Source organism: Salvia miltiorrhiza, chromosome 2 (assembly GCF_028751815.1).
Source record: "Salvia miltiorrhiza cultivar Shanhuang (shh) chromosome 2, IMPLAD_Smil_shh, whole genome shotgun sequence".
NCBI lineage: Eukaryota > Viridiplantae > Streptophyta > Magnoliopsida > Lamiales > Lamiaceae > Salvia > Salvia miltiorrhiza.
In genome coordinates, this window is record NC_080388.1 from 22,525,457 (window position 1) to 22,538,469 (window position 13,013).

A 13,013-nucleotide genomic window follows, 5' to 3' on the forward strand; every position below is an offset into this window, starting at 1 on the left:
AAGTTTGACTATTTGCCCTCATTCAATTTTTTTATTCATTGGACCTGACCCAAGTGATGTGCATAATATTGTCCTCATTAGTATTATCTACTAAATATTTCTTATAACTCATGCCATTTCTTAAGTGATAATCTCTTACGAGATGGAAGTAGTATATTATAATCACATAACATAAAGTTAGATGTAACAATTAATCATGTAAAAAAGGTATTATACAAATTTATCATATAAATTAGTTTTTGTTATATATATCCAAATTAATAGCATTGCCAAAGAAAATTTAGATTTGTACCGTCTCATTTTGAAATAATAAGGTAATATATGTACGATGGAAATGCAAATAAGCAATATTAATAGAAATGGAGTAGAGGAATCCGGCGAAAAGAAATGGTATATTGGCAAATGTAGACTTATATATAGAGCATAAGCAAGCCAAATTGGGGTTGCAGGAGAGAAAAGTAAGAGCAAATTGTAATCATTCATCCCTGGAGAGACCAGAAAACCACATCTGGTTTTTCCCAGGAACTCAAACTTTTCTATCACCTGTCATCCTATGAATTATTAATATTTGCACAGGAGAAATTTCAAAAATGATGATGCATTGTTTTTCGGGCTGCGTCTCAAAAGGATCGAGGGTCCATAAAAGATCTTTGAGGAAGAGCTTTCAAGAATTCAAGAAGCATAATAAAAAGCTCACCTCTTTTGCAAATCTATCAACCAGAACCGGTATACCTTTCATTTTATTTGTTTTCTTATATATATGATCCGAAATGTCTGAATTGGCGTTTATTGAATAATATCAAACATGTGATTTGATGGTGTACATATGACAGATAGAAGCAAGATAAGGTATATATCGAATGAAATAGAGAAGCTTGGAAAAGGTAACATCACTGCTCAAGTATTCACCTACAAGGAGGTTTGTGCTGCCACTAAAAACTTCAGTCCTAGCAATTTGATAGGAGAAGGGGGTTTCGGGAGGGTCTACAAAGGCTACCTAGAATCCAAAAATATGGTAATTCTAATAATTCTTGATACATATATATGTGTGTGTGTGTGTGTGTATTGGAAATTAATTAGATTTTGTTAAAGTGAATTGCGCTTCATTGATCAGGACGTGGCAGTGAAGCAATTGGACAGAAATGGTTTCCAAGGAAATAAAGAATTTCTAGTGGAAGTGTTGGTGTTGAGCCTTCTTCATCATCCTAATCTTGTCAATTTGATAGGATATTGTGCTGAAGGGAATCACAGAGTTTTAGTTTATGAATACATGCCTTATGGCTCCTTGGAAGATCATCTCCTAAGTATATATATATATATATATATTTTACTAATATTTGTCATTTGATTATGGAATCTAACAACTAAATTAATACTACTACTTGTACAGATCTTAGTTCAGGCAAAAAGGCTTTGGACTGGAATACAAGGATGAAGATTGCTCAAGGAGCTGCGAGGGGGCTAGAGTACTTGCACGAGCAGGCGAATCCGCCAGTCATATACCGTGATTTCAAGGCATCCAATATACTCTTAGACTCCAGCTTCAACCCTAGACTTTCGGATTTTGGGTTGGCTAAGCTAGGTCTCATTAGTGATGACAACCATGTGACGACTAGGGTTATGGGAACCTACGGCTATTGTGCGCCCGAGTATGCACAGACCGGGAGGCTCACTACAAAGTCAGACGTCTATAGTTTTGGAGTCGTCTTCTTGGAGATCATCACGGGTAGGAGAGTCATTGATTTTGCACGGCCTCCCAACGAGCAAAACCTACTTGCTTGGGTACGTACTTGAAAATACTCGAAGTTTGTTTTTTTTCGTTTTTGTTTAATTATAGATATTCGCAGGCGGAACCATTGTTCAAGGACAAAAAGAAGTTCCATTTGATGGCGGATCCATTGCTTCAGGGTAACTATCCTGAGAAAGCTCTTTTCCAAGCGCTTGCAGTGGCAGCAATGTGCCTTAGTGAAGACGCTAACATTAGGCCTATAATGAGTGATGTGGTCACTGCTTTGGAATATTTGTGTGGACACAACATCCAAGAACAAGATCACAACCATGATGACGATAACGATGATGATGAAGATGATGATGCAAGCGATCACGGAGATTAGGTATGTCTATTGCGCCAACACATTCAGTTCGGATCAGTTGGGTTGGATTTTTTTCTAGATGTGAATTTTTCAACCTAACCCTCATTTTCGAGCTAGCTTGCCATTCCAATGAGGATCATCGTATACCATCCAAATAATGTCATTGTTGTAGGCCATTTTTGTGAAAAAGGTTTTGTAGTGGCAGAATCTTGCAGTTTTCTATCATTGAATTAATCTGTAAATTTAGCATACTAAGAGACCATTAACATTCTGTTTTGGGTTGTTGGTTTCACTTTTGTTTAATTATTTCATATGAATGATTGTATTTCAGCGACACATATCACATACGCAATCTAAGTCATTCACATCTTTAATTGATTTTAAATTATTATTCAATTCAATAAATTTAATTTTATTTTATTTTTTTGCACATTTGAGACATTTAGACGGTGACTTTATATTTAATAAAAATATTTAGGTTCAATCCAAGCCATCTCCTCTCCTCTAACTAAAAAAAAATCCTTAACTGGATTCATGAGTCCAAACAGTAGAACGGACAAACCAATCAGCCGAAAATGACTTTAAGCCCAATAGAATTTTGAGCCAGATCGGGCTCTCCACGAAAACTAGCAAAAGCCCAATATATTTAGACCGAGTTAGGTCGACCCAAATATTTACATTATAAAAGATGTTTCGAATCTAGTTAGATTTTTTTTTTTCCAGGAAAAGCTCAATGGGTTCGGCTCGGACCATCCCGACTTGGTCTTGTGCCAATGCTACTAAATATCGTATTATAATATGATAGCATAGCAATAATTAAAAGTTTCTATTCTCTCTAATCCTTATGAAAATATGAATTTCCAATCCTCCATTTTGTACACAATCAAACTGTGTACTTGAAGTGTGTTAAAAGATATAACGAACAAAATGGACTCTAGACAGTTTGTTATCTATATATTACTCTCTCTGTCCCGCTATTAATGACTCGTATTCTATTTTGGGCTATCCCAACATAAATGACTCATTTCTATTTTAGGAAATAATAAGGGAACAATTAAACTTAATTAAATCACCAATTTTCTCCCTAATAAACACCACTCTAATTAGCCAAATACACGGATTTCACCCAAAAACATAAAATCATTTCCACTTTGCAATCGTCTCTCTCTCTCTGTGCCTGAGTCTCCATCGCCCGCCACAGCCTCCACCTACGTTGCCTCTCTCACCTTCTGCCTGCTCCACAACGACGCCTCCTTTGCGCACTAGCTTCCCCCTTTCATATATAGCGGTGACATCCATCACCTCCTAAACCCTAGCGCCGCCTAGTTCACGACGCATCTGTCCCCGTCGGCTCTGTGCTTGGTTCACGACGCCCCTCTACCAGCCGTCCTTGTAGAAGGCATCCACCGCGTCATTCGGATCGAAACCCTTGACGACCTCCTGCAGCGGCGGCACGGGCCTTTGAACGACGACGCGAGGATGATGGCGGAGAAGATGACGCCCTTGAAATCCTCCTCGTCGATCTACACCGCCTCCACTGTATCTACCTAAATAAACCTCCTTAATTATTTTGCAACACACACACACACTCTCTCTCTCTCTAAACTCACGCCCCCTCCATCTCTCTCTACCCCTCTTCTTCATCCCTCCACCACCATCTTCTAAACCCTAGCGTCGCCTCCACCCTCGTCGTCGTTTTGAATCTTGTTTATTTTGAAATTTTGTTTTGTTGATTTGCTTTTTATTCTGAAATTTGGTTATTTTTGTTTGTGGCTTGATTTTTGTTTTGTTGATTTGATTCTGGAATCTTGTTTGTTGCTTGAATTTAGTTCTTGAATTTCGATTTGGTTCTTGAATTACGATTGGGGTTCTTGAATTTGGTTATTGAATTTCGATTTTTATGATTTTTAGGAAATGATAAATTTAATACAGGTAATTTAAATTTAAATTAATAAAGAAAAAAATAAAATCTTTTTTATATTGATAAAATAGAAAATAATTAATAATCCCTTAATCACAAACTTAAACATGTGGACCACACTCCTTATTCATTTAATTTGCTTCTCCTTAATCTCCGTTCCGAAAAGCAACGTGCCATGAATAGCGGGACAGAGGGAGTATATGAAAGATGAGTTGTAGTGGTAATATTTTAACTCAATATTTTCTCTTTCACACGATTCTCTTTTATAATTATTATTTTTTTAATATTTTTTAGCGACCAAAAATTCAATCATTAATATTTTTATATATTTTTTAAAGATCAAAATTCAATCATTAATATTAAGATTTAATTTTATTATTTTTTTTTATTTTTAATATTATTCTTATTATTTTAAAATCTATGAGAATTTCTTAAACTTTTTTTAATGATAATATTAATTTTTTTTACAAAAAATTAATGAAAATTAAAAAATTTAATTATTTTCAAATCGATCATTATTTATGTCGTCATTCTTTCGCCGACACCATAAGTGTTAGATATCATTATAGGCATGGATGAGTTGGTAAGTGGCAGGGCAGGGACTCCCAGGGTAGCTACGAAATACACGAGACTCAGAATATATTGAATGAGAATTTAAATGAATTGACATGTGCTAATCTATATATTATATAAAAGAACAGTTCAACGGTAATATATTCCCGGCAATTTTGTTGACAATTTTACACCCCAAAATTTTAGCTACTTTTGAAAAAACGTGTGTGTCATTCGTATCTGCAGTTTAATTCCTCTAAAAATCTTATCGATGTAGTATAGACTTCCAACAAAGAAACAGATCTCTTCCAACATATAAACAAGTGTTTCTATCTTCTAAGAGCAGTTGTGTATATACTCTTAAACTTATGTAATTTCTTAAGAAATTGAAAATATGATGTAGAGATTTCAAGGAAATAGAGAAATACCGAAAATAATGAAAATAAGGAAATTGGGAAAGCTGTCGGAGACAGCGAGAAATTGAGAGAATCAACCGAAAACAAGAAAGGTAAGGAAATTGGGAAAATATGTTGAGAACGAGAAATTGGAGAAATAGAGAAAAACAAACTTTTGCAAAAAAAAAAAAACTGTGATGAATTACAATTACCTGCTCCAGAAAGCTCACGCTCGGCTCACGCAAATAGTTCTCTCATCATTATAGAAGTAGAAACAAAGAGAATACAAAAAATCATTGAAGAGGAAAACAATTTGATGAACAATCGATTATAGAGATCACATCCGAAAGAAAACTTTTGTCTCTCTCTCTTGACTCTCTAACTTAAAACTTTTATCTCTCTTCTACCTTCTTCTTAATCTCTGAAACTCTTACTCGCCGCCGCCAAGAGCAAACAGAAGTTCAATTTCCACTTCTCCTGACTTGCAGCACGAGATATTGGGAAAACAAATGTGGATCCAAGTCGCCAATATGTCCCCACGACCTAATGAATTTATTAACCTAAAGTACTTCTTTTTTAATATTAATTTAATTTAATTTTTAAAATTTTTGTTAGATATCAATTTTTATAGTATTTCTTATTTACACGTATCTTTAATTAAAATATTTTTTTAATGCAATTAGAGAGAAGAAAATTAAATTTGTTCACTTTAAACTTTACAATTTTTTAAATAAATTTTGTCAAGTAGAATTTGTATTAGTTTTAATATAAATTTATAAATAAATAAGCAGTTATATACCTAAAAATAGAATTTCATACTATATGGTTTAAATCTATTTAATATGTATTTATATTTTTTATAAATTATTTATTATTTAAATAAATATATTTGCTATTGTCTTTTAAACAATTAAATCCAATATAAGATTGATGTTTATATATATTAATATATAAATAGGACTTCAATCTTCAAATATGATTTATATTAATTTATTTTGTATTATTAAGAAAATCACCGACATGTTAAATCTATATATAATACTCCCTCTATCCCATTAAAAGTGGCTCAAAACTTTGACATATACTTTTTGAAGGATTAAAATTTTTCTATTTATGGAAATAGGCTACTTATAGTGGGACGGCCTAAAAGAGAATACAGATCACTTTTAGTGAGACGGAGGGAGTATAAAAGATAAGTCTAACGTAAACTTTTTCTTACCAAAATTTTTCTCTCTTTATTTTTCTTTTTGTAGTTTTGATTCTCTTTTAAAATCATCAACTTTGATTTATAAAAAAATGTTCAATATGGATGATAAATTAAAGATAATGACGATATCTTTAATTTGATTTAAAAATTATAAAATTTAAAACCAATAAATTATTATAGTTTAAAGTCACAAAATTATTTTTTCTCTTTCTCCTCTCTCTTCTCTGCTCTATCATATCCTCTCTCATTTCTCATTTTTTAAAATGTCATGGCTCTTTCTTTTCTCTTTCATTCATTTTTTCATATTTTTTTATTTTATTTTGTATGTTTTTACTATATATTGGTATTTTTATATTTTACTATTTATATTGTTATTAAATCAGTTTAATGCAATTACAATGATGAAACTTATATTTATTCATTTTAAAACTCTTTAGCTTAAAAATCGAATTTTCAATCTTCAAAATGATTCATTGAAAAATCATTAATTGAAACGATTATCGATTTTCTTTAAAACAAAAAAATAAAAGTAAATTGAAGAGTAATTTTGTAGAAGCACGTTTATTTAAATTTACTGAAATTGCATATGTTAGGTCCGGAGGGTCTCGAATAGGTGTATCGGGGGGGGGATACACCTATGGGCTATTTTTCTTTCCTCAAACTGAGGGATCTCAAGATAGAGATCAAAACGAAACTTTACACGCAAACTATGACACCTGCTAACTGAAAGGAGTTTTAACCAAACAGGGTTGACGACTGATACTGAAAGCTCTTCAGTAAGGAGTTATCAGTTAAGTTCCTGGAACTTAACTGTTGCACGTAAGGGCTTCAGTCGAGTTTGCTAAAACAGAGATGATAACACTCTTCCTGACTATCAGAAGATAGATCAGTCAGACTGATATCATACGCAGCGGAAATAAACTTAGTTTCGTAATAGTCTAGGTTGAGCACATTGTTAGTCTAAGCTTTCTCTTTGCAATTATTCAGTATTCAGTTTATCAATTGAAACAACATAAGTAAGAATGTAAAACTGAAAGCTGTAAATAACACAGAGACTTTTACGTGGTTCGAAAAAACCCTTTCCTACATCCATGGTCGGTTGATCAGACCAACAATCCACTCTGCATGTGCTTAACAGGTGCACTGCAAACCAAACCGTGTGCTTGCCGGGTGCACACAACCGTACCACTGAAGAAACCACTTCTTTAGTACCCACACTTCATTCGTGTCGGATTTCTCTCACTTAGCACAACCCGCGCTAAGACTTCTCAGAGTCAGAGTACCTTTCTGAACTCCGAATCACTCAAACACTCTACTCTTTCTTCTTGAAAGGAGGTTTGCAAGGTTGCCAACTATATTTCAAAGAACAAGTTCTTTGGAGCAAGTTTGACCTTGGCTTCTGGCTAAACAGAGGTTTGCCTAAGGTCTAAGAGAATGTATGTAATCAGCAGTGACTGATTTTGGCTTTGGAATTCTCTTCTTCGATTCAAGCTTTGGGGAGGTTAAGCTTTAGGCTGAGTAGCGATTTCGGCAGAGCTTCAGCTTATGTCGTTGAATCGGTGAAGATTGAAGTTGATCCTCGAGCGCTATTTATTGGAGAGGTCTTGAATAGATCCGTTTGCGGAGAACGTCTTCAAGATTTCTTCCGTTGGAGAGCATTTCGAATTTGGGCTGAGGCTTCAATCTTCGAGGTTCCTTGTTTGGTGGAAACGGCTCTCTTGAAGGACAGGAGATGTGACGTCTCTGATAAAGTAGCCACCAAATAGGAATGACCTCTGCAGAGATAAGGAGATCCTGAGATCTCTGCATTTAATGCGGCTGTACTTTTGTGAGTACGTGGCTTCTTTTGAACGTTGGAAGTTCAGTCCGAGGAAGAAGGTTTAACTGATACTTGACTTTAGTATCAGTTCGCTGAGTCCACGGAGCACGCATTAAGTAATCAGTTCCGAACTGATTCTTCAACTGATGCTTCAGTTGGTATCTTCAGTCTTCAGTCATTCGTCCTTCAGTCTTCAGTCTTCAGAACCGCAAGCTAAACTAGAAACGAACTCTAACACTTGAGTTCAAAACTGTTCTAGTCTATTACAATTAAGACCTATGGATTTTGGTATCATCAAAACAAGGATTAGGATATTCCACAAGGTTCCCAACAATTTCTCCCTTTTTGATGATGCCAAAACCATACAGCAGTTCTAGACAAACAAAAAGACTGAACTCACAGCACAAGTTCTAAAACTGGGGTGAATACAATTCCCCCTTAGCAATAGAACCTAATAACTTGTACTTAGAGTTAAGAACGAAACAGTTCTAAAACAGAACAAGGAAAAGAGACATAAAAATATAATCAGAGCCTGGACAAAGAGTCACTGTCTTCAGGTTGAGATAAAAAAGAAGTTCTTTTGATTAAGGAAAGACTGATAAGCCATCAGTCGAGGTACAGGGCAAGACTTACATTGGAGTAAAAAGAAAAATAAAAACAACATGGGAAACCCATGGACTCCAGCAGTCTGCATCACTGCGCCTTGAACTTCTTGATCTTTATCTTCTGTCTTCAGTCTTCATGTTCCTAAACTTGTTCCACTCTCACTTATTTTCCGTTGATTTGAGGTCTTATCCTTCGGCTAATCTTCCTCATGATCATTGAGATGATCATTTTGCTTGATGTCTTCAGTCTTTTGAGAATAAGTCTCTTGAGATCTTTCCCCCTTTTTGGCAACATCAAAAAGGTAGAATTGACTGAAGGATAAAGCTAAGACCATTGCGAGGAAACAGAATCGAAGAATGGTTCAGAGAAAGATGTTGAGGGTAAGAGGTAGATGGAGAATGTGGAGGTTTAGAAAAAGAAGAAAGTGAAAGATGAGAGGAGACGAAGAAAGGGGCAGGGGTTGATTTGCATGGCTCTCGAAACTGGGAAGAAGAGAGCAGTGAACATGCAAACCAAAGGAGGTTGAGGAGAGGGTTTTTGGTGAAGAGAAAGAAGCATAAGAGGGGAGGTGTGTGGGTAAGGAAAATCGAATCAGCAGCTATCGTGAGGATAGACACTGTCGATGTTGCGCCGGTTGACAACGAGCTCCTGCTCATTGCTGTTGCATCACACGGAAGCTTCACAAAAGGTGAGAAGCTCGCCTGAGAAAAGGGTGAAGTCCGTCTTGTTGAGACAGGTACTTCAAACCGTATGGTCCGGGCATGAGGATGGAAGAAACTCGCTTCGCTGGATACAAGTGAGGGTAGAGCAAACTTTGACGTCGGAGAGACGTTAAGATCCAGTGGAAGGGTCCGGTGAAGACCAAGTATGTGAGCGTCATTCTCCCACTCCATGACTTTGCAGTCATTGATTTCTCCTTTCGTCGGAACAAATTTTCTCTGCAACTTTGGAAAGATTGAAAATTTTTCTCACAGTGAAGGCTGTGGAGATTTGTTAGTTGATGCAGAAAAACTATTGAAGACATCATGGTATAAATAGACAAATTTTGTACCAAGTAAGAAGATGAAAAGTTTTTCGAAAATTGTGCCTAAAATGTTTTTGAAGAAAAATTCACGTCCGTCGTCACTGCAGGGGACTGATGTTTCAAAAAGGTGAGAGGTATCATTGCATTATGTCATGTCAATGAGGTTCTCAAGAAATTTGATCACATAGGCAAAAAGGTTGGAAAGATTTTTAGAGAAGATCAGGACAAATTCAATCAAAACAGATTTTCCCCTTGTTTTTTTTTTTTAAAAAAAAAAAAAAAAAAAAAAAACTTGTCCTTCTCGGATATTCCATTTTCCAACAATCAGTTAAAGGTTTTGAAAGAAACTGATCAGTTAGAGAAAGATTTTGAACTTAAAACACAAAGCTCTTAACTGAAATAACTGATTTTAAATGGTAAGTTTGAAAAATACTTACTGATCGACTGATCATCGTAGTCAGTCGATACCACTTGATCCTGGTTGATTCATCAGGATGACTTCTCTTCAGATGAGTGCTTGTTTCGAGCTTTCTACGTCAGCGGTCGTAGAACAGTCACTTTGTCTTGATACCGCATGTGGAGGTCTAAAATAATTTTTAAATATCATAAAAATTATTAAAACAACTTAGTCTTTTTCTTTCAAAAGGTTTGATCATGCTCAAAACACATAATCCTAAACATGCTCTTCTAGAACGCAACACGTAAAACATGCTCGCAGAATTCTAAAACATGCTTAAGAAAACGATAAACCTAGCATGCTTGTCTAAGCGCAGTTAATAAACACATATTAATAAGCAAAGACAAAGAAAGCAGGTAAAGAGCATAAATGATTAGCACCACGACATGCAAAGAACAGAATAAAAGAATAAAAATTCTTCGTGACCCATTCGTGGAATCCAAAACTAATCTATTACAATTAAAAGATAAAAACTCGGCCCAAAAAAGTTCAACAGGCCCGTGAAGGAAACTAGGGTTTGAGCCCCCTAGGGCATTTGAAAACTTGCGCCACCTAGGGTTTGGGACCCCCTAGGCGCCGCCGCCACCCATGCTTTGACCACAACCGGACGGGCGCGGCAGCAGCAGCCCGCGGTGCGGTGGCTCACGACGCACAGCGCCCTGCCCGTCTGCATCCTCGGCGCTTGCTGCCGACAGACCACGCCTTGCCAGCCCCCTGCGGTGCCCCGGCAGCCCACGGTCGAGGCTGGAACGCCTCGCCTCCCGTCTGCCTCCTCGCGCAGCATCCAGCACCGAGAGCAGCAGTGGCCGGGCGGTGCCTAACTGGGCACGCAGCGCACGGCGCGCAAGCGTCCACGCGCGTACAGCCCCTCGGCGCACTCAGCCCCGTCTGCTCCGGTCCCGTACACAGCTGACCAGCCCTAAAGTATGTGCGCGTGCCGTGGCGCACGGGGCTCGCGCAGTGCGCAGCCCTTCGTACCCTCGGCACCCGCCGCTTCCCGGCTCTCCAACATCCGTTCTTTCGATGTTGATTCGTCGTCGTCTTTGTCTCGATTTCCAACAATTACAGATTACAACGGAAAAACAAATACAATTTGAAATTCTAATCTAACCAAGAATTTTCTCGTGGTGAAAAACGATTACAACGTCAAAACGACATATCCCACGAATCAACAGACCACGAAGAACAGCAGCAGTAAAAACAACGCACATTATTAATCGTACGCAAATTAACTGACAGAGCCAAGAAAAGCAATCCAGGCTCTGATACCAATTGAAGGATTAATAGCCCCAACGGGATCGTTTCTTGGATATCTTAATTTACCATACAACGATTAACCCTAACATGCTCCTATGAATTTAAGTGTTGCACGTTGGAGTTAGGATTACTTACTTGTAAACTGTATGCAGAGGTTATCGATGATCGTGTTGAACGACTCCAGCTCTGACCTTCTGAACTGTATCTCGCTCAGCTTTCACCGTTGGATGGGCAACGAGCTATGAAAGTCCCAAGAGAGAAAAACTGCTCCACACGTCTGGCGCCTCTTTCTCTGCTCTCAAAAACCTAATTTTTATCTGTGTTTTTTCTGAGAGCAGACAACTGTATTTAAATAGATTAAATAAGCTATGTGGCGCCTCTTTTTCTGTGCTGGGCGATTTCTGCCTCTTCTAGGGCTAGGAGACTTTGGGCCAGTCCAGGGACCAGATACAAGGAATAAAGATGGGCCTCAAATAAATTAATTATCCATAGTCAGCCCAGACCATAATTAATTTATAAATATTAGTTCATTCCACTAGAGAACCAATATTGACTTACCCCTTTATTACCGGTGATGAGTCGGGGCTTGTATTTAGACTTATTAAATCTCCGTATTTAAAATATCCGACATCCATTAATTAATTAGAGCTCTCACAGCTTTAATTAATTAATCTCTTGATAATCCTTAAGCAGTACCACTCAAACCTTACTATTGCGTCTGAACTTAATCAACCTGCAGGGTTTAACACAATAAACCTTATTGAGCTCCTTAAGGGGATGTCATTATCCTATACCGGATACGGGTACAAATACAGATAATCAAATATCATATATTGACCGCTATCACCCAGGATACAGAGTACTCAAGTTACTATATAACTCTCACCCATAGTAAATCAAAGTGATATATGAATCAACATATATATTTGAAATCTTATTAGTATTAAGATTCTATTAAGTCACCGAGATCTTGATTCTTCACTTAAGTCAGACAGAAGAATACATCTCACTGTGGTCCTATCAATACGTTATGACGTACCATCTATACTGCAACCTAAACCAATGACTCGTCCTAAAGTCATCTCGGTTGTGATCTTAAGGTTATTCCAATTATATGGCCTTCTGTGATCTACAACACACCATATAATCGACTTATATAGAGATAAGGAACATACATATGCAATCATGAACACAATCAGATAGGAGATTAAACAGTGAACATAGGAATCATTGTATACAAGCATAAAAGGTTCTTGCTTTCAGTATACAAATCCAACAGAGCACACCATAGCCTTTTGTTTCTCCGATTGAGTTGTCTCCGAATGCAACTTTTGATCCAGCTTTCTCAACATAGTGAGTTAGATATTCTTTGTAGCCCGTCATGTGCTTCGAGCAGCTGGTATCCAGATACCATGTTCTGATTGAAGCTTTAACTTCTTCCTTCTTTTTGTGTTTCCTGTTTTTGACCTGCAAGAAAGACTTAATTTAGGTACCCAATCAATGTTTGGGTCCTTCAATGTTAGCTCGTGTTCCCTTTGGAACCCATATCTGCTTCAGAACTGGTCTTGGTGCTGATCTCTTGCGCTTTGCTGGTTGTCTGACTGAAGTGGTTGGCGCTTCAATAGGCACATGAGCAATCTTCTTTTGAGCTTTTCTTTTGAGAACCTCACTCTGCTAGAAAC

General features: G+C 37.0%; 1 protein-coding gene across 1 annotated transcript; it reads left to right on the forward strand.

The window, feature by feature from the left end:
- The first annotated feature begins 429 nt into the window (after positions 1-429).
- LOC131011598 (probable serine/threonine-protein kinase PBL23) lies at positions 430-2,429 on the forward strand. Its single transcript, XM_057939366.1, has 5 exons — positions 430-726; positions 834-1,015; positions 1,115-1,304; positions 1,391-1,782; positions 1,848-2,429. Exons 1-5 carry the CDS (start codon positions 591-593, stop codon positions 2,112-2,114), a joined length of 1,167 nt encoding a protein of 388 aa, XP_057795349.1. The 5' UTR covers positions 430-590; the 3' UTR covers positions 2,115-2,429.
- The last annotated feature ends 10,584 nt before the right edge of the window (positions 2,430-13,013 follow it).

Excerpts from the sequence above, each read along its gene's own strand:
- LOC131011598 (XM_057939366.1), top strand. The coding sequence starts at position 591 with ATGATGATGCATTGTTTTTCGGGCTGCGTCTCAAAAGGATCGAGGGTC. Across the intron at positions 727-833 it reads AAATCTATCAACCAGAACCG|ATAGAAGCAAGATAAGGTAT; the intron begins GTATACCTTTCA and ends TACATATGACAG. Across the intron at positions 1,016-1,114 it reads ACCTAGAATCCAAAAATATG|GACGTGGCAGTGAAGCAATT; the intron begins GTAATTCTAATA and ends TTCATTGATCAG.